We start from the raw sequence: 23,282 nt of genomic DNA on the forward strand, positions 1-23,282 counted from the left end.
CGTGGTTAAATTAAGGGCTGCAGGGAGTCAATGGGAGATGAAGGTTCCCTATGCTTCCCTTTTGCATTATACGCCCCTCACCTTAAAGTCTACGAAAGCAAGAACCAGGGACCAACTGGCAAGCCAGCAAGCTCTCCCGCCAGCCTTGCAAGCAGGGAACCAACGCAATCTGCTTATCCCCAGCAACACTTCCTACTTTATAAAGGCATCCATCCTCCAGCTATTGACGTTTTTCTTCTGAATTCGATCTGACAGTGGGATTAGCTTGTGGGCATTGTCATGGCAGGGAAAATACTTTTGCTCCATTTGAAATAGGAAATTCTTTATTGGACAGGATCCCATGGGTTTGATAACCACTAGCAATCAACAAACTAGGTGAAATGCACAGGTTACAAATCTTCATTGGCATTTTTTTTGACAAGTGTCCAAAAGCAATAATATAAAGATAACTTGCATGCCACTCTCCTACATACATTTACTTGGGTGAAATGCAACATCTTTATATGGAAAACACTTTTGCATAGGAATTTGCTAGCCAGTTGCTCATAGATTGCACAGGCACAGAACTGAGAGGTGGCAAAATGCGCAAGTGTTATATAAACACAGCAGTTAGAAGTTTACTCACTCAGTGTTTCTCGCCGGAATTTTTCAGTGGGTGAAGGTGTCCCAAGTCTAACTGATCCAAACTAGGGATATTGAGAGCCACTGTGGCGAGGGTGTTGGACTAGAACTTGGGGGTTCAAGGTTCTAGTCCTCACTCAGCCATGCAATCTACTGGACTCTCAGCCTAGCCAGCCTCAAAGGATTGTTGTTCTGATGGTAAGTTGGAGACAAGGAGAGCCTGACAGGCTGTCCTGGGTTCCTTGGAAGACGAAGAAAGCTGGGGCAGAAACATACCGTAATAACCATATTTACAAGATCAAGGGGTGTTTCCAGATCAAACTTTTATTGTGGAACTACCTGGTTCTAATCGTGGCATTTTACAGGGGTCCAGATATAATTTGTAACCCACCCATGTTTTCCTGATGTTTCTTCCATTTTTTGTCCTATCACTGAAAATCCTTTAAGAAGGGAAATAGAGAATCGTCACACATTTGTTTTTTTGATGAGCAGAGCTAGGAAGCATCCAGAGACTGAAGGCTTAGCCTTATATTATGGGTAACACGTGGTTATACACTGCAATACTCCACAGCATTAAGAACTTGTAGATAGTACACATGACCTTGATCTTTGGATGTATCCTTAGTTTGGAACCAAAAGGGACTCAGAATCCTGCCTTTAGTGCCTGTAACTTCCTGCAATTTTCCCTATGGAGATTCCAAATGAGCTTTTCATGAAAGCATCCTTCTGCCTCATTCATGGAAAGCTGGAAGAGGTGTGCATCTGGGTGATACCGTCTTCAACTCCCACTACTCTTCCAATGATTTTTTTGCTGTTCTTCTTGCCACGGAAAAATTGTTAAAATAGCAACACAATGCCCTCTGACTGTTAGTCCAAGAAGCGATAGATCTTTACCAATGCAACTCTAGATAACAACCAAATATTGGTGGCACGATCTGGTTCCTCTTTGTGCCATTAGTAATGCTGGGTTAGATATTCAAGAACCTGCATGGTGCAGGGCTGGAATGGGGCCGGGGAGGACCCGGTGCTCGCCCCCACTTGGCCAGGCACTGACTCTCCACCTAACCGACTGCATGGAGTTCTCACAAGGATAAAATCGGAAGAGAGGATTTTGAAAGTCACTTCGGGATTTGAGGGGGGAAGTGGTTTACAAATATAATTGATAAAAAAATAAGTGCATGATAAAAGCCCTTGCAAGTTTCACTGGGTAAAGTCAACAGTTCATGAAAACAGCAGGACCCTTCAACAATGAGTGATTGGATTGACTTTCGGTCTGGCGCTCGGTTTTGTTTCCTCAAGATGCCTAGGAACTTGAGGCGCCCTTCCAGCTCTGCTGTCGTGATGTGCACGGAGCCACTGCGTTGTGGGTCTACCCTGACTTCCCCCATGAATGGATCGGGTAATGCTGATAAAAACACGCACAGGGACTAAAATCCTTGCTAACGTTGTTTTAATTGGCAACATGTAGGCCTCCTTCTTGCAAGCATTTGTGCTTTTCATTCAGACACTCAGATGGCGTCCCGGTAGTTCAAATCCTGAAATGGTTATCTAGCATCCAGATTAATCTCTCTCAGTCTCAAGATAAGAGGATCTGTTTCCTTTGTGTTCCCAGAAAAGAAAATTTTCCCCACACACAAGACTGTGTCTGTCAGTGAACGATAAGTCGTCGCCACGGAGGCACCAGAAGAGATAGGCAACAGAAGACAATTTAACAAAGCTTTACTGCTGTGAGTTCTCTATGCAAACTTGTACCTATTTTCTGTCTCCTCCTCTTCCCCTCTGATTTAATTTCATTTCATTTCATCTGCCACCCACTAGCCAAAGCTCCCAGGGTGGTTTACAATGATTCAGACTCTAAAAGCACAACATAACAACATCATGTAAAATCCGATGCTTGCAAAAAATATTAAACATTTTAACTCTATAATCAGTTAGCACCCAGGACCTTTTAAAAAACTTCATCGTGCATTGTCAAAAGCTTGGAAATAGGAGGAGGTCTGGACCTGGCACTGAAATGACTGCACTGGAGAGAGTGCTCCAGAATCCAGGGGGCCACGGCTGTAAAGGCCGTGCCCCTTGCTGCAATTCTCCAAGCTGCCCTTGGAGGGAGCACTGCTTCATCCGGACTGATTTCACGTGTGGAATTTTGCTTGCCCCGCGTGAAGGCGTGAAAACGCCTTCTAGGTTCAAATCAAAGTGCTGATTAGGATCCTTAAACCCCCTTGCACCTTAGAATCAAGGTCCCTGAAGGACTCCCTGCCCCCATCTCTTCTCTACCGCCATTGTACATTAAGAGCAACAACAGAGGATGCTCTGCCGGTAGCCGCCACTCGGGTGAATACAGTGGTACCTTAGCTCATGAACGCTTTGGTTCTATCTATGTATCTAGCCTTGGCACAAATGGCTGTCTGAGGAAGCTTTACAAATAGCTGAGGAAAGAAGGGAAGCGAAAGGCAAGGGAGAAAGAGAAAGATGCAAACAATTGAATACAGAATTCCAGAGAAAAGCTAGAACAGATAAGAATGTCTTCTTAAATGAACAGTGCAAAGAAATCGAAGAAAACAACAGAATAGGGAGGACCAGAGATCTCTTCAAGAAAATGGGAGATATGAAGGGAACGTTTCATGCAAAGATGGGCATGATAAAGGACCAAAATGGCAGGACCTAACAGAGGTAGAAGAGAATAAGAAGAGGTGGTAAGATTACACAGAACTACACAAGAAAGAGCTTAGCATCCCTGATAACCACGATGGGGTGGTCACTGACCTCGAGCCAGACATCCTGGAATGTGAAGTCAAATGGGCCTTAGGAAGTCTGAGCAACAACAAAGCTAGTGGAGGCGACAGTATTTCAGCTGAGCTATTCAAAATCCTAAAAGACGATGCAGTAAAAGTGCTACACTCAATATGCCAGCAAATTTGGAAAACTCAACAGTGGCCACAGGATTGGAAAAGGTCAGTTTATATTCCAATCCCAAAAAAGGGCAATGCCAAAGAATGTTCAAACTACCGCACCACTGCACTCATTTCACATGCTAGCAAAGTTATACTCAAAATCCTACAAGCTAGGCTCCAGCAGTATGTGGACCGAGAACTACCAGAAATACAGGCAGGATTTCGAAGAGGGAGAGGAACTAGAGACCAAATTGCCAACATATGCTGGATCATGGAGAAAGCTAGGGAGTTCCAGAAAAACATCTACTTCTGCTTCATCAACTATGCTAAAGCCTTTGATTGTGTGGATCACAACAAATTGTGGCAAGTTCTTAAAGAGATGGGAGTACCAGATCATCTTATTTGTCTCTTGAGAAACCTGTGTGTGGGTCAAGAAACAACAGTGAGAACTGGGCACGGAACCACTGATTGGTTCAAAATTGAGAAAGGAGTTTGGCAAGGCTATATACTGTCGCCCTGCCTATTTAACTTATATGCAGAGCACATCATGAGAAAGGCAGGCCTAGATGAATCACCAGTTGGAATTAAGATTGCTGGGAGAAATATCAACAACCTCAGATATGCAGATGATACCACTCTCATGGCAGAAAGTGAAGAGGAACTAAAGAGCCTCTTGATGCGGGTGAAGGAGGAGAGTGCAAAAGTAGGCTTGAAACTCAACATTAAGAAAACTAAGATCATGGCATCCAGTCCTCTCACTTCCTGGCAAATAGATGGGGAAGAAATGGAGGTAGTGACAGATTTTATTTTCCTGGTCTCCAAGATCACCGTAGATGGGGACTGCAGCCAAGAAATTAAAAGACGCCTGCTGCTTGGAAGGAAAGCTATGGCAAATCTAGACAGCATAAAAAGCAGAGACATCACCCTGCCAACAAAAGTGCGTATAGTCAAGGCTATGGTTTTCCCAGTTGCAATGTATGACTGTGAAAGCTGGACCATAAGGAAGGCTGAGAGCAAAAGGACTGAGGCCTTTGAATTGTGATGCTGGCAGAGACTCCTGCGAGTCCCTTAGACCGCAAGGCGATCAAACCGGTTAGTCCTAGAGGAGATCAACCCTGACTGCTCTTTAGAAGGCCAGATACTGAAGATGACACTCAAACACTTTGGCCACCTAATGAGAAGGAAGGACTCCCTGGAGAAGAGCCTAATGCTGGGAACAATAGATGGCAAAAGAAGACGGGGACGGCAGAGGATGAGGTGGCTGGATGGAGTCACTGAAGCAGTGGGGGTGAGCTTAGGTGGACTCCGGGGGATGGTGGAGGACAGGGGGGCCTGGAGGAGTGTTGTCCATGGGGTCGCGATGGGTCGGACACGACTTCATGACTAACAACAACAACAATTCCTAACAATGCCTAACATGTTGTTTGCATGGGGTTGACATCTTCAACAACCCTAACCCTAACCCCTCATTCTCTTGCTTGGTCAGTTATTGCTACCTAAGATCCCATCAGTTCATACCTGAAGGTGGGATTTTTGTCCTAATGTGCATTTCTCTACACTTGCTGACCCTACGTTGTTATATGAACTAGCAACTTAGAAGACTGGTTTTTCTTAAACCAGGGGAAGACAGTTGAAATCCTTACACCCTTCCTATGAATTGCAAGGTCTTTTAGATTTTAAGAAAAATACCTTTTCTTTCGAATGCTTTGGGATATGCAACTAAAAGGAAATCTGGGTTTCCCCCCATCCATTCAGCTTTGGCAGTAGCTTTGGAATAAAGTCCAACAGAATCAATTGTAATTGCAAACAATTCCAGAAAATACTTGAAAATCCAGTTTAGGTGGGGCCTGAGCAAGTCTTTCATGTAGTGTATTTATCAGCTTCATGTTTCCTGCAACAAAGCTGGTGGGGTTTGACTTTCTCTTTTTTCAAATTGCACACCCTTGTTTGCTTTGTAGTTAGATGGTATCTGGTTAAGAACTTTGTTTTTCATTAAGGGCTGGGCATGAAACAGGGAGCCATTGCAAGCTAATTGGAAAATTAGCTGTGGCCTATGGTATCATAGAATCCTAGAAGAACAGAGTCAATGGGGCCAGAGAGCCATCAGGTCCACCCCCTGCTTAGTGCAGGACTCCAAGCTAAACCATCCTTCTCTGATGGATGCCCACCTGGATTGATATCAGACAGACTGGTCTATAGTTCCCAGGTTCTTCTTTTTTCCCTTCTTGAAGACAAGGACAGCATTAGCCCTAATTCAGTCATCTGGCACCGCCCCATCCTCTATTGTTGTAAGCCGCCCCGAGGCTTCGGCGAATGGGGCGGCATAAAAATGTTTTAATAAATGAATGAATGAATGAATGAATGAATGATTTCACAGAGAGAATAGAGAGTGGCTCTGTGAGTCCTTCTGCCTTCTCCTTTATACTCTAGGTTGAAGTTCATCAAACCCTGGAAAGTTGAACTCATTCAACTCATTCAATTAGATAATCCTTGACCCTTTGCCTGCCAATCCGGAGCTGCCATCCTGCTCCTTGGCTTGCTTGTACTTCCCCTTTCACTGTTTTGACTTTTAAAATCCCACACAGAAGCTTAAAGAGTCAAACCAGAAGAGCAGCACAGCACCAAATGCCCCCCAACACTGTCAAATTTACTCTGATCCTTTCGGGCTCCTTTATATAGACTGAGGGAGCCTCTACCAAATAGAATTGCAAGGCTTTAAGGCAGTAATTAGCTTCCTCTCATGAAAAGCAGTTCCTGTTGATCTTTGTCCACTGAAACTCTATTAACCAGCAGGAGCAAAATCCAGGCAGTGTGCTATTTTTCTACCACCAAATCTTATCCCAGTGGGTCCCTCCGAAGGGCTAGCAAACAAACGGAGGCCTTCTAGCAGGAAAAAAAAAAAACCTTTCTGCTTGTGTTCACAGTATTAATTTTTCTTTTAAGCAGGTACATTGCCAGTGTGCAACAAGAATCTATTTCTTGTTTGTCTGTCACAAGTGAATGTTTAAAATTCCAGCTACAGGACACAGTGCTAGACACAGACTAAAGGGCTCAGGTTACAGGAAGCCAGATTTTGGCCAGAGATCAGGAAAAAATTTCCTGACTGTTAGAGCAGTAAGGCAATGAAAGCAAAGACCTAGCGAGGTGGTGGGCTCTCCTACACTGGAGGCATTCAAGATGCAGCGGGACAGCCACCTGACAGGGATGGTGGAACCGGGAGTCCTGCACTGAATAGAGCGTTGGACCCGATGGCCCTCTTGGCCCCTTCCAACTCTAATATTCTGTAATGTAAACTGACAGCAGCCCTGATGTGGACGACAGTGGTGTCGAACCTGAGACCAGACCCTTCTTCTACCACAACCGCCCATCATTGGTTGGTTTCCTGGCTTTTGCACCTTCCGAATGGTTTTTGCAGCTTTCTTCGCATGGCTTCAGTTGCTATGAAGCTGCCAGAGAACTTTGGCTATTGGGTTGCATAGAAATCAAATAAATAAATACTGGAATTAAAAACTGGAACCTAAAGTATCCCGGTATTCTGCTGTCCTTTGCCCTCAGACTGTTGCCTACCATTGGGCATCGATCATCAGAACATCTCTGGTAAAATTATTCCACACCCAGGGGTAAAAAATCTATATGTTGAAGGCTGTGAGGCCTTCCTCTTTGGTAAGAAAGACACACTTCTAAAGAACAGGTTCCCTTGTTCAGGATTAGTTCTTAGACTCAGTTCTTTTACAGGCCCAGCTGGTGTTAAAAAAGAGAGCAAAATTAGAACTAGTTCAGTGAGCTTTTAAGTTCAGATCTGCACCCCCTTACGCCCTTCATTCTGTCATCCCTTTTTTATCTAGCAAAACCTAGCATCCAAGCTGTGAGATGGCTGTGCAGGCACCTGGAATGTTTGATATTGAATTATTTCTGGATGCATTAGAAACACATGAATGTTCTTACAGGCACATATCTGCAGAGCCTTGTTAGGGGCAGCTTTGCTCTGCCAGGATGGGCTGAAAGTCTCCAGGAATCATTGCTAAACTCCAGCTTTTGAGATGTTAACAGTTGGGTTCTGGGTCAAATATTTGCAGGAGAAGGAACTTGTCAGGCGTAATTTCAGTCGAAGTTGGCAACCCCACCCCTCACCGGGGTATCGTCCTTGTGCTTTGCCTCACAGCGCCGAGTACGAATATTGTCTCTTGGACTGTGCTAATGCTGAAAATCTTTGATCAAGTCAAAACTGGATGTGAGTGTTAAGCCGGCTTTGTTGGAGACATTTCATCTTTAGGAAACTGGGCATGTTTAGCCTCAAGAAGAGAAGATTGAGTGGAGACTTGATAGCACTTGACAAGTACTTGAAAGGCTGTCACAAAGAGGAAGGCCAGGATGTCTTCTGGATCACCCAGAGTGGACATGGAATAACAAGTTCAAGTTACAGGAAGCCAGATTCCAACTAGTTATCAGGAAAAGTTTCCTGACTGTTAGAGCAGTACAAGAATCAAAATAGTACATCAAATCATACTATATAAATTAGGGTATAATACTCAAGCATAATTATATAAAACATATTATTTGTTGTTGTTGTTAGTCGCAAAGTCATGTCCGACCCATTGTGACCCCATGGACAACATTCCTCCAGGCCTTCCTGTCCTCCACCATCTCCCGGAGTCCACCCAAGCTCACACCAAAACATATTATAGATCACAATATATCAGTATGTATAACTAACTTATACAGTAAGTATTTATAAGCACTGCAGTGGGTGTTGGATTAAAGATGAATGGATACTTACAGAGCTGAGATTCGGGCGATCGTAACATCTTTTTTGATTCTTGCCATATTGTCTTGCAGTCTTCCTGCAGCTTATAAAACCTCTCTCTTTTCCAAGAGCTGGACTTGATTTTCAGCAGGTGACACCCCCTCAGAAGGAACTTCAGGTCCTTGTCATCTTGCAACCCTGTTCAACATCAAGATGCAAGAATTATTTCAACCCACTAGACAACGAACTTAAAATTCATCAACAAGTTTGATTCTATTCCCAGAGACCTGAATTGGGAAAAAGGATTTTTATCACAGTCATGCTGAGATCAGGCGACACAGTAAGTGTGGGTTGCCACTGAACCCTGTCAAAACATGGGTTATTGTGTTGTCTGAACTAGCTGTGCTAGCAAGCCATGTCGTGTGGTACAAGCAACCCATGAAGAAAAACCATGGTTTGTTGTTGACTTATGAACCATGGGTTGTTGCTCACTATGGCTTGTTGTGGCAACATTGTTCATACAACACAACAAGCCAGATTTCAACAACAGCTTGCCAACAAACCACACTCAACCTTTGAATGTGGGTTAGTGTTGTCCAAATTCAAATCTGCATTATATTGGTGGTTTCACCTGGTCTCTGTGCTTTCAGCAATAACTGTGCTGGGAAGGAACACTGCTGATAAACTGATTATCTCTTGTAGTACTTTCTGCATTTAATTTCCTTCTGCCCTCACCATTTACTGTTCTTTCCACACCCTGCCATGGCTTCCCAGGAATTAAGGAATTGCTATCCAACTCTTCTGGAGGGGGGCCAGTTGGTCCGCTATTTATTTTTAATTCTTTTCATGCCCCTCCTGCAAACAAAACAACACAGCGAATCAGGAGCACATAGCAAGCAGGAGAACTACTGACATGCATGTTCCTAAATGAATTCCAGAAAACCAAGCAGAAGAAACCAGTTCTGTGACAACGAAGGTTCAGAAGAAGTCATCAAAATGCGGTGCTTGCTCCGTCTCGTGATACTTAGCCGCTGCAAAACTTCGGCGAGGGACTGCCGTTTGCCCTGCATCCCAATGACTCAACCAAGGATAATTCTCTAATTAGCCTGCCACAAGGGATTCAGATTAACACCCCGTGCAAGAGTAGGCTGTGTCACTCGTCCACCTGCCCTGATGTAATTTAATCCAAACTACGTACACAGCTGTCACGGTTCGTGTAAGACACCCGTGCATCACTCGGGACCTGCCAAGGCTGCAATTGCAGTCATGTGGACTGCAGGACTTTGGCCACGGAATCGGAGCCGCTTCCAGGTATTCCAAGCCCGCTCCACGGACATCCTCCCAAAATGGGTCTACTTTTCCGTGCCCACTGGCACCAGCTGCTCCCGCTCCTCCTCGCTCCCCCCCCCACACCCTCAGCATGGGTACCACTTGCTTGTTTGGCAGGCAGAGAAGCCACGGAGCAAGCAGGCCAGGCATCTCCTCCCTCGTCCTCTCCCAAGCACCACTGCCAGGCCAACGCAGGTGAGGCAGGTGAGGAGGCAGGTCCCAGTGGTGAAGAGAAGAGCCTTGTCAGTGGGATCCGGCTAAGGTGTGGGCCTTTGGCAGGTGCATTCCCTTGATACTAGCCCTGAATTGAACAACCGCAGCAGCAAACCAATTGTTAAGAGAGCCAGTGTGACTCTGTGCCGCTGAAGTAGAAGTAACAACCAGAACTGACGTGCATTTTAGACGAAAAACCTCAAGCCATGGATAAGATCTTTTTAAAAATCGGCTTGAGTACCTGAGAGCCTCACAGAGACATTCAAAAGGCGTGGAGCTGAGCATTGTGAGGAGGAAGGGCTTGTGGCATTACTTCGTGCAACTTCGTCAGAATGCCTGCGAGAGTCACCATGCATGCGGCGGTTTCTCCACCGGGCCCAGGGACACCAGAAGGGCTTTCCTGGACCAGCCACATCAAGTCCAGCACCTCATTTCCCATACAGGCCAGTGGGACAGGAAGCAGGGACCCCCTTCTGCTTCTGGTCCCGCAGCAACTCTTGCTCGGAGATGTACCTTCCATCTGTATGTCTCATCCTTCTGGGAAGTCCTCTCAGTATTGCCTGTTGCCACACCTTGTGGCAGAAAGTTCCACAAGCTAAGTACGCACTGAGTGGTGATGTCATAGAATCATGGAATAGTAGAGTTGGAAGGGGCCAGAAGGCCACTGGGTCCAACCTGCTGCTGTTGCAGGGCACCAAGATGACTGTCCGGCGCTTTTTGAACGTCTGTAGTGGGGCAGAGCCCACAACCTCCCCAGGTATTAAGGTTCCATTGTTGTACTGCTAGCACAGTCCGGACATTCTTCCCGGTGTCTAGTCTAAATATGGTTTCTTTCAGCTTAAGTCTGTTGTTCCATGTCCTGCACTCAGGAACGGATGAGAAGAGGTCTTGTCCTTCCTGTTCATGACAACCTTTCAGGTACTTTTAGAGTGCTATCATATCCCCCCTCAGTCTTCTCTTCCTGAGGGTGAGCAAGCCGAGTTCTCTCCACCTTCCTCACAGGGCTTTGCCTCCAGTCCCTGCATCATCCTTGTTGCCCCCCTCTGTACCCTTTCCAGCTTGCCTCTGTACCCCCTCTGTACCCTTCCCAGCTTGCCTGGGTCGTTTTTAAATGCAGGTGTCCAGAACTGGGCACAGGACTCCAGGTGAGCTCTGACTAGTGAGGTGTATGTTCTGGAAGTGATGCTTCTCTTAATGCAGCCCCAAAACAGCATTTGCTCTTTTTTGCAGCTGCATCACATTGTTGGCTCATATTTAGCCTGTGATCTACCCCAAGATCCTTCTCATTCGCAGCATTGTTGAGCCACATGTTCCCCATCTCGCCTCAATGCATCTGGTTTCTTTTTCCTCAATGGAGGACTTGGCATTTGGCCCTAATGAATTTCATTCTGCTGTTCTCTGCTCAGAGTTCTAACCTAGAGAGACCACCTTGTATCTTATCTCTGTCTTCCAGGGTATTTGCTATTTCACTCAGCTTTGTGTCAACTACACATTTAATTTTCTTTCCCTGTACTTTCTCATTTAAATCATTAATAAAAATCTTGAAGAGTACCGGTCCCAGGAGAGAACCCTCCAGTACCCCAATTTCTGTCCTTCCTGTACCTCCCTCCAGACAGCTGCATTGGGTAGTTCTAGTATTTTGAGAGAGTTTTTCTTTAAAGGTCTTTGCTCAGTGCAAGCATAAGGTCCCGCATTTGATTCCTGGCTTTGCCAGGTTGGACTCAAAAAGTCCCTGCTCAGCCCCTGGAGACCCACTGCCAGCCAGCAGCAATGGGAAACAGGTCTAGCTCGGGGTGCTTAGGAACACCTCCACTGTTCCTAAAATACTCCCTGACTCCTGTACATAAAACTGCTTCTTAAAGATTCAACAGAAACTCATTCAGACTCAGCAATAGGGCCTCCACTTCTGCTTCTCAGAAAAGATGCCCCCCCCCCCGCAAAAAAAGGAAATGAAAGAGGACTGTGATTTGTCTAAAATATTCATATGCTTCTTCTTATGCATATATACAACCTTGCTACCATGTGGAAATGTGGCCAGGTGTCATGTCTTTACCTGTTCAGCCTGCTGCCCAGGCACTAAACTATGGATGGGTGACTGTTCATGCAGTTTTTAAATCTTTCAATGAGAATTGGACATGGCAGACTTCAGATTTCATCCAAGAGAAGACTGCCCTCCGTACAATAGGACGCAGAGGCAACCCTACTGCCAGGAGCACCTTTTTAAGACAGGCCACTGTTTTTCTGCCAAAACATGCCAATTTTTCACACAGGAGCTATTTGCACACAAAACGCTCTTCCTATAATGAGTTGAAATTTGCTGCAAATACGAGGATGGGATTGTTCAGGCAGGCTAACCCCAACTTCTGCTTCCAACTGGCACAGAAGTACTTCCTAGAAATGACGATGTAACAGCTCTTGTTCTTTCCCCCACCCACCCTGCTACAAGTTTTGAAATAACGTGCCCATTTAATTAGGGCATGGCCTGTTTCCACAAAGGGATGCTTAAATAAGCTGTTTCCTGCATAAGTAGTATTGAAAGCGAATCTACCCCCAGCTGCCCCATGCGCTTTCCGTTTGAACATACTACCAGAACAAATGGGACCTGCAACGAAATGTTGCAGCGTGAAGTACTTGTTGTTGTGGGGATAAGATGGAGGAGGAGAGATGATGTAAGCGGCCTTGAGCCCTATGTAGGAAAAAGGCAGCATATAAATCACAATATAAATATAAAAGTACTTCTGCCAGAGGCTAGTCAGTCAGACATGCCCTTTTCCAGTATATTCAGCCCCCAAATCCCATCTTCTGTTTTTCCCTCCAAGAGGTGGTCTGCATTCTGCAGTCACTAGCCCTATACTGAATCGAAACATTCATCCATACTATCATCCAATATCTTGCAGACGGAAGCACTGCCACTGAGAGAACCAATCATGATGAACAACCCATCAATGAACCATGGGTGCAACAACAACCCCCATTCAACCCTTTGGGGGGGGGGTTTATCAAGTTTTCCAAATTGCATGATTGCGTGCAAGGTCATCTAGCAAGTCCACAGCCAATGCCTGGATTCGCACTGGGGATTTCTTGATGCACAGCTCAATTGGTTGTGCAGTCAATTAATTCAAAGAAGACTGAGATTGAGAAGGGCAGCAAAGGAGGAGCTAGAAAAGATAATCTAGTGTAAGGATGTTTCCTTGGAGGCCAAGGCCAAGATCATTCACACTCCTGTATTCCCGATCACTACGGATGGGTGTGAAAGCTGAGCAGGGAAGAAAGCTTCTGGGAAGAAAATTATGTTGTGTTCAAAACCTGCTGCTGGAAGTGAGCTTTGCAACAACCTGGACCAACAGAAAGACCAACACGTGGGTTCTAAACCAAATCAAGCCAGAACTTTCCCTGGAAGCAAAAAGGACAAAACTGAGGCTGTCACTTTGGGCATATCACGAGAAGGTAATACTCCCTGGAGAAGGCAACAAAGCTAGGGAAAGTTGAAGGCAAAAGAAGACCAGCCAAGAGGTGGATCGTCTCCCTTAAGAAAGCCACAGTCTTGAATGTCAAGAGGTGAGCAAGGCTGCAATGTAAGGACGTCTGCGGGGTTTCCCATTCATAGGGTCACCATAAGTCAGGCAGAACTTGATGGCCCCAAATAGTAACACCACCCAAGGTTAGGTTTTTTCCTCCACTGACTTGTCTGATCCCTTTGTAAAAAGCCATCTAAGCAAGAGACCAATGCCACAACTTGGCCTCTTGCATATACAGTAAGCACAATTTTGCACCCTGAACCCTAGTAGAAGAGCTGGACTTCGGTGGCAAACTGCATGATTGTGATGTGGAAAGCTGCAGGTTTGAGTCCCAATTTCTCCAGGCACGGCTGGGAAAGAGTGCTGTGAAACTCTGGGGAACTCCGTTGCCTGGTGGGGTAAACCATATGCCACTTGAAGGATGAAAGCTTTGATTCGGTATAGGGCAGTGATCTCTGTCCCCACTTCCTATGTCTGTCCTGCATCGCCTACCAATTCATTTTCATGAGTGTAGGTGCTTTAATGACACGCATGTATCATGGCATCAGCATTTCTGGATGCAGTCCACTTTATCGAGTGCTTTTGATGAAAGATGTCCATGAAAGCGTAGGTCGTCATACATTGTTTTAGTATTATTATTTATTTCATTTATATACCGCTGTACAGCCAAAGCACTCTGCTAATCTTTAAAGCACCCCAAAATCCTTGACTGCTTTTGCTGCCAGTTGGTGACACTCACTTGCCCCAGTGGTTTCCTTCCTGCAGACTGCAGAACCCCTTGGTGTATCGGGCAGCCGGGGTGACGGCAGAACAACTTTAAAGCAGTGCCAGGTGGCAGCTGGTTTGAGAGAGCCCTTGTCCTCCCTTCTGGGGCTGCCCAATTCACTCATCTTCTTGCTTTGGACTCCGTTTGTGCAACCATCTAAAGGAAGGGTGCAAGACAACTGAAATGCACTGCTCTTAAATTTGCACTCTGAGCACGCTGCTCTTAAATTTGCACTCTGTGCATGCATACTCAGAGGAGGTAAGTAACAGCAAGGGCAGAATCTGGCCCAGGTTGATTCTTAGCAGATATCCAATGATACCTTCCCTGATTTTAATCCTACATTCAGAGAAGAGCAGTCCAGGGCCTGGGGCAAGAGGAATGGACACATTTCTCCACATGCCTGCCTGGATTCACCTGTTATTTTCAGGGCTCTCGCATCTCTAGTTCAGACACAGGACTTTGTATCTTTCCCAGAGAGCACTGGGGCCTTACTGATTATTTCAACCCCTGTATTATCGTGCTCTTGTATTTCCTGATCTTCTGCCAGTCACATCTGCCTTTGTTTTTTGCTTTCAACCGGCCTGGTTATTTATTTACTTATTGCCATGTTACCTCTGCGTTAATCCCGGTTTTATTGTGAAGTTTGCTAAATATTTGTCTAGGAATACTTAACGCATCTGGCAGTTCTATTGTACATGATCAGCAAATCCAGTTGATGAGTTTGTTGTTGCGATACGCCATCTGTGGCTCAGACGGCAGAACCAAAAGTTTGAATGACTCTGTAAGAACACCTGTTCAGACCATCCACTGGCTCACCTGCACTAGACAGGAAAGAGAAGGAGAAACAGGTACCTTCAGCATACTGATATCCCTTCACCCCCAATCTCTTGATTTCTGTTCCCCAGGATTTAATGAATGTCAGTGTTAACTAGCATGGAACACAAGACTGATTCCTGTAGGACCCCAAAGCATAAAGGTCATGAAACTGAAAACAAAATGCCACAGTCACAACCCGCCAAACAGGAGCAGAACCAGCGCATCAAATCCCTCCAGCTCGCCTTCCCGGTCCAGAAGAAAACCACGCTCATGCTACCAAAAGTTGCCAAGAGATGCAGCAGAATTAACAGTGTGGCACCCGCTCCCTCCTCCTGTGTCCCAGGGAAGAACATCCTTAGCGAAACCTGCTGAGGGAGTTTCAGCCCCCAAACTGGGCCAAAACCTGGACTGAAGCAGTTCTAGGTTTGGGTAGGGCAAATGCCAGGTTTGCTGAGCCTACTTTGTGTTCACGAGAGCTGAGAAACTGGGGTGAGTGCAAACCACAGTGGCTCAGAAATGAGCCCCAAACCATGGTTTAATTAACCCAAGTTTGCTGTGATGCATTCCAACTGCAAGCTGCCATCTCTTTAAATAGGAAACCTCCAATAGGCCCAACTGGAATCAGAACCTAAATGCTATGGGTTCTTTGTGGGTTAAACAACCCAAGCTTAACTTACGAGTGGTTGTTGGAGCAATGTCTGATCAGGTCAGCAAGTCATGGGTTAATTAACAACCAGACAGCCTGAGTCGGTCCAATGGCTGGGTTTGCACAGAGTGCTAAGTTATGGTATAGGTTGTTGAACTCTGGGTTATAATGCTATGCAAAAAGCCCAGACTCACTAAGACACCTGGATTTGTTAAGGACAAACAGTCCAGGTGTGATTTCTGCCTGCTTCCTTAAGGCTGCAAAGGTAGGAGGCTTCCCGCTGCCTTTTAGGACCAGCGCAAGTCATCAGGCTCCCTGAGACAAGGATCCCTGCCATGGCCCTTCCTCATCCTCCTCTCCCCCACCACGGCCACCAGGTTTTCTGGATGCTTTTTGGCTGCTGCACTAGGCCATCCAGGTTGCCATCCAAGGAGCTTCCAGTGGCAGAATCTGCCCCCAGCCTCGAAAACAGTCTTCTCGTGGTGGGACCCAACTTCAGTTCCCGGGAGCATCCTCCTTGCTTGGAACTCAAAGTCCTTGCCACACAAAAAACACCGACAATAACCTTTATTCCATGCATGCAAGTAGTTGATAAAATGTGAAGGCATAACAAGGAAACAGCTGCCAACGAGCTCCCTTTATAACACTTTCAACAGCCTTCCTTATCCTCACAAGCTTACTAGTAGCGCAAAGGAAATTTATATTTGTTTTGGTAGATCTGCACTTTCTGATTGTCATCCTACACTTTATCATCAAGGGATCTTGCTGACTCCTCTTGGACCCAATAACCATTTACATTCTTTAGCATTTTCGCTGTTCAGGACTAAACTCTCCTGCTAACTTTTCCCTCAGCCTTTCTGGTTAGCCCTTTCCTCATCAGTTCACTTTGATTTGCTAGTTTTCTATATGCAAAGATTATACACACGATTTGACCACACATGACACTGGCACTCAGAAGAAACAGACAGAGGTTTACAGACGCCAAGAAGATATAGCTAAGATTGTATCCACAGCATAATTCTGGGGTAACATGAATTCGCAGCAATGACAGAGATAAGAAGACGGAGACTTCCTACTTCTTTTTCATTCTCTGATATTTCATACATAAGAGGCAACTTTTGACTTCCTGATTATAATAAGAATAAGAATAAAGAGGTCATAGAAGATGAATCACAGCATTTCCATAAAATGTCCTTGGGATTTAACAAACAAAACAAAGGGGAAAAACCAGTTTGCGCATGGGGTATTTTGCCCTAAACATCAAGAATACCTCCTTCAAACCCTGTGGATTGACACCTCTGAAAAAGGTGTGTGTGTTTGTGCCAGCCAGAATCCTCCTTTACCATTCAAAGGGGTTAAAAAATACCTTTTCTGGTTTACTTTAAGGTGGAACAGAGATTAGAACATTTGCCACTGCTACAGAGAGAGGTTGGGCATCAGCCTCTTACCGAGTCTCTTCCCATTCAGAGCTGCCACTTTCCTGCTCTCTTCCAGCAGAAAGTTTTCCTGAGACTTGCTGAGCTTGGGCTCCCTTCGGAAGCAATACATGGCCCTCCAGGCGAGGTGCTGAAATGCAGACTGGCATCAGGAACCCACTGTTACCTACTCCAGCCAGAATCCCACAAAGTCCTTCTCGGAAACAGTGAACAGGCAGCGACAGCAAAAACACAACACAGGAGGATTCGGGTGAGGAAGTGAGGAAGAGGCTTGGCTTCGATGCGGGTTGGGCAATCACACGTCTTCTCTGGAAGATGAAATGTGCTGCAGTTGTGTTGCGCCGGTGTCTGGGCAGGCGAAGTACCCAGCAATTAAACTTAATTGCCTTGCCAGTCAAATGGCACGTAAAATATTAATGCATTCCCCTTCCCTAAATGCCTTCCCTTATCATCCTTGTGTTGTGGGAAAATACAGGAAGGCAACAGTTGGACCATCTATAAACTCCATGTATGAGTCAGTGAGATGGCACTGGGAAGCACCCCAGATTTCCAGCCCCAGCCCCCGTGCTCATTGGCTGTGCTGCTGGGAGGTCACAGAATGTTTGTACACATTCTAATTAATCAGCAGAGAGGTTCATTTTCTTTGTTTAAATTGGGGGGGGGGGGACCAGCCATTACATGCTCCTTTGTCCCAGCAGTCTTGAAATTGGCATAATGGGGCCTCATTCTTTAAGAATCTGAGATTCCTCTTACACAACATCTTACGACTCTGACCATCCAGGCATCATGAAGACCTTTTTATTTAAGCGTCATTTTAATTGTTAACAGTATTTGCTTATTTATCTGGCCAGGGCGACTTCTTGTATATTGTTATTTATTTTATATTGTTATTTTATATTTTATATTGTTACTATTGTAATTTTTTATTATGTTGTAAGCCGCCCCGAGGCTTCGGCAAATGGGGCAGCATATAAATGTTTTAATAAATAAATAAATAAATTTCAACAATCCATCATTTCCCCCCTCTTGCTCTGTATAACATCTCGCTTGATGAAGAGATGTGGAGATCTTGAAGGATACTGGCCAGGCTGGCTGGGGATAATGGGAGTTGTGCTCCTGTACACCTAGAGAGAAGAAGTCGGCTCTAGAACAGGGGTGGTGATTTGGGGTGCCATGTTCCTCGCCAGAATATGGCCCTCTTCTGTTTGCCAGACCTCCTTCTCACGCTTCTCGGGGGCTGAGCTGAGCTGAGAGGAAGTCTGCAAATACTCACCGAAGTCTGGGTGTGCAACCAGCAACCTTCCATCATGCAAAGACTGGATGGAGGAAGGCAGGCTCACGGCTGTGATAAAGCAGGGCAGGGTCTGCGAAGCTGAGCCCTCAAAACAGATTCCCCGCACATCCCTAGTGGTGATCCTCTTTCAGCACAAAACTGCACAGAAGCCACCAAATGACCAGTGTTTGGGGAGAAGGAGGGATGAGGCCATCTAGGAAACTCCAAAGGGCTGGACTGGAACTCCAGGGAGTTGGCATTTGGCCCCTGGAGCTGCGCTTCTACATCCCTATCCTAGAGCAAATCCCCAAACTCTGCCACAAAGTCACATTTTGGGCATCATCAGCAGTGGTGGCCAAGTTGTCTATCAGGAAAGCTTGAATGGTTGCCTTCACCAATCCCTCTCTCATCGAGGAAACCCACAATTCTCAGCAGCACAGTTCCACAAGTCCTTGCCTCATAACTCTTGGTATAACTTGGTATTTTTGTATTTTTAACCTAATGTTTATATTTTTTTTTAATTTAATATTATAATTATTTTTTAACTTATTGTTGTAAGCCACCCCGAGGCTTTGGCGAATGGGGCAGCATAAAAATGTTTTAAGAAAGAAAGAAAGAAAGAAAGAAAGAAAGAAAGAAAGAAAGAAAGAAAGAAACTAACTCTATGATTAATCCCAACCAGAGCGAGGGGAGTAGAGAATCTTTAGGTCCCTGCCAAGTATGACTCAGGATTCCTTGCAGCACTAGGGGTGAGAGAATAAGCTCTCGGATGCCGAGTCACCATCCTGGTGACATTCCATGTTGCATGACCATCATATGATGTAGCCACATGTTCTGTCATGCCAAAGAAACTGCTACCTGGTGACAGCCTAACACCCATTCTTATTCACATTAAGTCACTTCCAAGGAACTCTCTGCTCAGCTGAGTAACTTCTTTAAAATTGGTGGAGCTGCTGCCGCACTCACTCACGGAGCTTGGCCATTATCTCAAAGGACTGAGGCCTCCCATCGCTGAGGTAGCCTCGTCTTTCCCCCCTTTTCTCAACATACCGATCTCAACACCATCCCCATTAGAAAGACCTGTTTAACAAAAGCAGGGATGATATTTATGTGAGTGCCGCCCCACCGGGAAATTGTCATCTGAGAAGAAATCGGAGTGCAAATTCCAGGGAAAACAATGCACCTCAACAGGAGTCCTTTCGTAACCATTCGGAACTCTTGTGTTTCTCTTGTTTCATAAGCAACAAGTTCCACCTGGTGGCAATATTATAAATCAGCAGCACAGATGTACCGTATTAGCAATCCCTCACAGACATATAACACTAACTGAGTGTTGTTTTCGTGTTGTCTCAACATATTTGTTTGTTTAAGAAATGTAGGGTCACCTTTGGACTCGAAAATCACGTCCAACAACTGCAACTGAAACTCCTTTTAAGAAGAAAACACGCATATGAGACTCGAAACTGCAGACAAAATAGCGCAGGACAAGCAATAAAATAGCATAGATGAGAAGTAGAAGCGGAGAGATGGGATCTGCGGTTACTGTTAAACACATAAGGAAACAGGACTTTCTTTAGCCTGGTGTTTGTCTTCCACAGTCCAGTCTTTGCCTAGAACAGCCTCAAATCCAAACTCCCATTTCCTTCCTTCTGACCTCTGGGGCCACAACTTTTAATCAATGATTCATACTTGATGATTCATAATGCAAAACATACATATCCCCACACACAACAAAACCTTGTGTCGGGATTATCGCCCCTCTTTTACAAAAGGGCGGTGGCTGAAGCTGAGGCTAAAAGAAGGGTGTCTTAAAGAATTCCACCTAGACTATTTTATTTATTTATTTATTAAAACATTTCTATGCCGCCCCTTGCCGAAGCCTCGGGGCGGCTTACAACATAGAGTCCGACTAGAGACGGACAATATCGGACAATTTTAAGGGTTGCAGTTGGTAAAAGCAGGGCAGCGCTGCCTGTGTTCTGTGCCACACCCCAGTTACTGCCCCTGGTAAATGGATTTTGCACTCGTTTGGCAAAAGAAGCTGGGGAATGATGCTTCCGTCATTCCACAGTCACCTTCTGGGAGACTGTTTAGCTGTCTCCAGTCTTAGTAGGAGAACATTCTAGCTGAGGACTACGGATGCACGAGAATTCCACTTTTGCAAAACCGCTCAGAACTCTGCAGAAGATATTCGCAAACTATTGAATATGCACTTGCATTCATGATGCTCCTGATTCCCGGTCTGAGTGCACAAAGTTGGACAAATTTGCTCAAATCTCCTGTTATGGCGCAGGTCAATTTGCTCAAGTTTTCCACGCCTGCAAAGCAAGCAGGGAATACAACCCTGCATGGGAACTGGGCATCAGACGAGGAGCGAGGCTGGCTCATCCATCCCTGCCAGGGACTTTCCAGATTGCATACCCAGCCCATGCTCCATCTGCAGAACAGATGCGGAGGGAGAAGTGCAGTTCCGAAAATTAGCCGTGCCTCTTCTTTAATAGCAGAGTTGTTATGAAAGTGATGCACCCCACGTAGTTGGCAATTTGAGGGCTTCTCCTAAAGTCACATGACCCAGATAAGTCCCAAAGCCTGTAGATGCTGTACAAAACTTCTTAGAGTCTCCTACAAAAGATGTCCTTTTTCTACTCCCAATTCCTTTAGACTGTTATACCTTCCACATCAATGCACAACTTAGCCACTTCCCCTGCTGGTTGTGCTTTCAGTTTCAGTTTCCAGGTGGAAGACAACTGTGCATGTACAGAAGACGTCCATATGTCAGGCATCTTCTCATGGATTTCGATTCTGAATTCCTGGCCACACAGAACGGTTCCTTACATAAGCCGAGACCTGCTCCATCCTAACACTAAGCGAGCAGTCAGCAAAGCATGTGGCCAGCAGAACTAGGGAGTTCCAGAAAAACATCCACTTCTGCTTCATTGACTACTCCAAAGCCTTTGATTGTGTGGATCACAACAAACTGTAGCAAGTTCTTAAAGAGATGGGAGTACCAGACCATCTTATTTGTCTCTTGAGAAACCTGTATGTGGGTCAAGAAACAACAGTGAGAACTGGGCACGGAACCACTGATTGGTTCAAAATTGAGAAAGGAGTTTGGCAAGGCTATATACTGTCGCCCTGCCTATTTAACTTATATGCAGAGCACATCATGAGAAAGGCAGGCCTAGATGAATCACCAGTTGGAATTAAGATTGCTGGGAGAAATATCAACAACCTCAGATATGCAGATGATACCACTCTCATGGCAGAAAGTGAAGAGGAACTAAAGAGCCTCTTGATGCGGGTGAAGGAGGAGAGCGCAAAAGTAGGCTTGAAACTCAACAATATTTTCTTGGGCTCCAAGATCACCACAGACAGTGACTGCTGCCAAGAAATTAAAAGACACTTGCTCCTTGGGAGGAAAGCTATGGCAAATCTAGACAGCATATTAAAAAGCAAAGACATCACCCTGCCAACAAAAGTTCATTTAGTCAAGGCCATGATTTTCCCAGTTGCAATGTATGCCTGTGAAAGCTGGACCATAAGGAAAGCACCTAAGAATTGAGGCCCTTGAATTGTGGTGCTGGAGGAAACTCTGTGAGTCCCTTGGACCGCAAGGTGATCAAACCGGTCAGTCCTAGAGGAGATCAACCCTGACTGCCCTTTAGAAGGCCAGATACTGAAGATGAAACTCAAACACTTTGGCCACCTAATGAGAAGGAAGAGCTCCCTGGAGAAGAGCCTGATGCTGGGAACAATAGATGGCAAAAGAAGAAGGGAACGGCAGAGGATGAGGTGGCTGGATGGAGGCACTGAAGCAGTTGGTGTGAGCTTGAGTGGACTCCGGAGATGGTGGAGGACAGGGGGGCCTGGAGGAATGTTGTCCATGGGGTCGTGCAGGGTCATACACGACTAAACAACAAAAATTTGCATGAATTTTCTCAGGGTTTTTAAGAAAAGTTGGGCCTGTTTTAAAAGCAACAGTGTTTTTGAAATTGGAAGCCAAAGGGGAGACTAACCCCATGGCAACACCTTTCAAGGTTCATATTTGATGAGTCAATGATCAATAGTATAAGGTTCCCACCCTTCTTTCTGACATAGTCCGTGCTGTATTAAGAATGGTATTTATTCTGTACTCTGCAACCTGTGCACACTGCATGTCTCAGAACGAACACAACAAGCCGTATTTGATGGAGCAAATATGCTTCACCAATAGGAATCAAATAGCGTATACACAATATTGGAGCTGGAGTGGGAGAGAAGAGAAACTCTGAGTCTGCTTGCACAAATCATCACAGCTGAAAAATTCTAATTGAAAATAATAATTGGAGTATGTGTCTATTTGATGTTCATATATGACATTTCCCTAGACAGAAAACCTCAGTTTTCGATTGACAATAAGAAATATGGTGAGCTAATGATGAAGCAGGGGACTGCAGGTGGCACAGTGGTTTAAACCGCTGTGCTGCTGGGCTGGTAGATCGAAAGGTCGCCGGTTCAAATCTGCACAACGGGGCGAGTTCCCGTTGCTCCGTCCCAGCTCCTGCCAGCCTTGCAGCTCGAAAGCATGCAAATGCAAGTAGGTAAAAAGGTACCCCTTCGGTGGGCAGGTAACAGCATCCCGGGCACTTTGGTGTTTAGCCATGCCAGCCACATGAGCACGGAGACCGTCTGCGGACAAACGCTGGCTCCCTCGGCTGGGAAACGGAGATGAGCACCGCCCCCTAGAGTCTGGCATGACTGGACTTCACGTCAAGGGGAAACCTTTACCTTTACCTTTTAATGATGAAGCAGGCAGATAATGAAAAGGACGAGGATATTTTCCCACGGAACATGCTGCACCTAATGGATTTGTGATACATTATGATACTTTAGGTTACATAATGGATTTGTGATAAAAACAGCATGAACCCTTCTTCCCAGAATCAAACACTTTCAAAGACTCAGTTTGCTCAGTTAGTGCTAGAAACTTTAAGATCTCGTTTTTGGTCTTCACAGCTACTTTACACATAGTTTGAGGGTTAGACAG

The 23,282-nt window shown here is 45.5% G+C and overlaps 1 protein-coding gene across 1 annotated transcript in view; it reads right to left on the reverse strand.

Moving 5' to 3' along the window:
- Positions 1-17,288, reverse strand: part of PLCD1 (phospholipase C delta 1) — a 42,319-nt gene extending 25,031 nt beyond the window's left edge. Inside the window, exons 1-2 of the mRNA XM_044425335.1 lie at positions 16,996-17,288; positions 8,293-8,457 (exon numbers count right to left, since the gene is read on the reverse strand). Coding sequence (XP_044281270.1) covers positions 8,293-8,457; positions 16,996-17,095 — 265 coding nt within the window. The 5' untranslated portion in view covers positions 17,096-17,288. The remainder of the gene's footprint in view (positions 1-8,292; positions 8,458-16,995) is intronic.
- Between the last annotated feature and the right edge of the window lie 5,994 nt (positions 17,289-23,282).

This window comes from Varanus komodoensis, unplaced genomic scaffold (assembly GCF_004798865.1).
Source record: "Varanus komodoensis strain SLA01 unplaced genomic scaffold, ASM479886v1 scaffold15, whole genome shotgun sequence".
Lineage (NCBI taxonomy): Eukaryota > Metazoa > Chordata > Lepidosauria > Squamata > Varanidae > Varanus > Varanus komodoensis.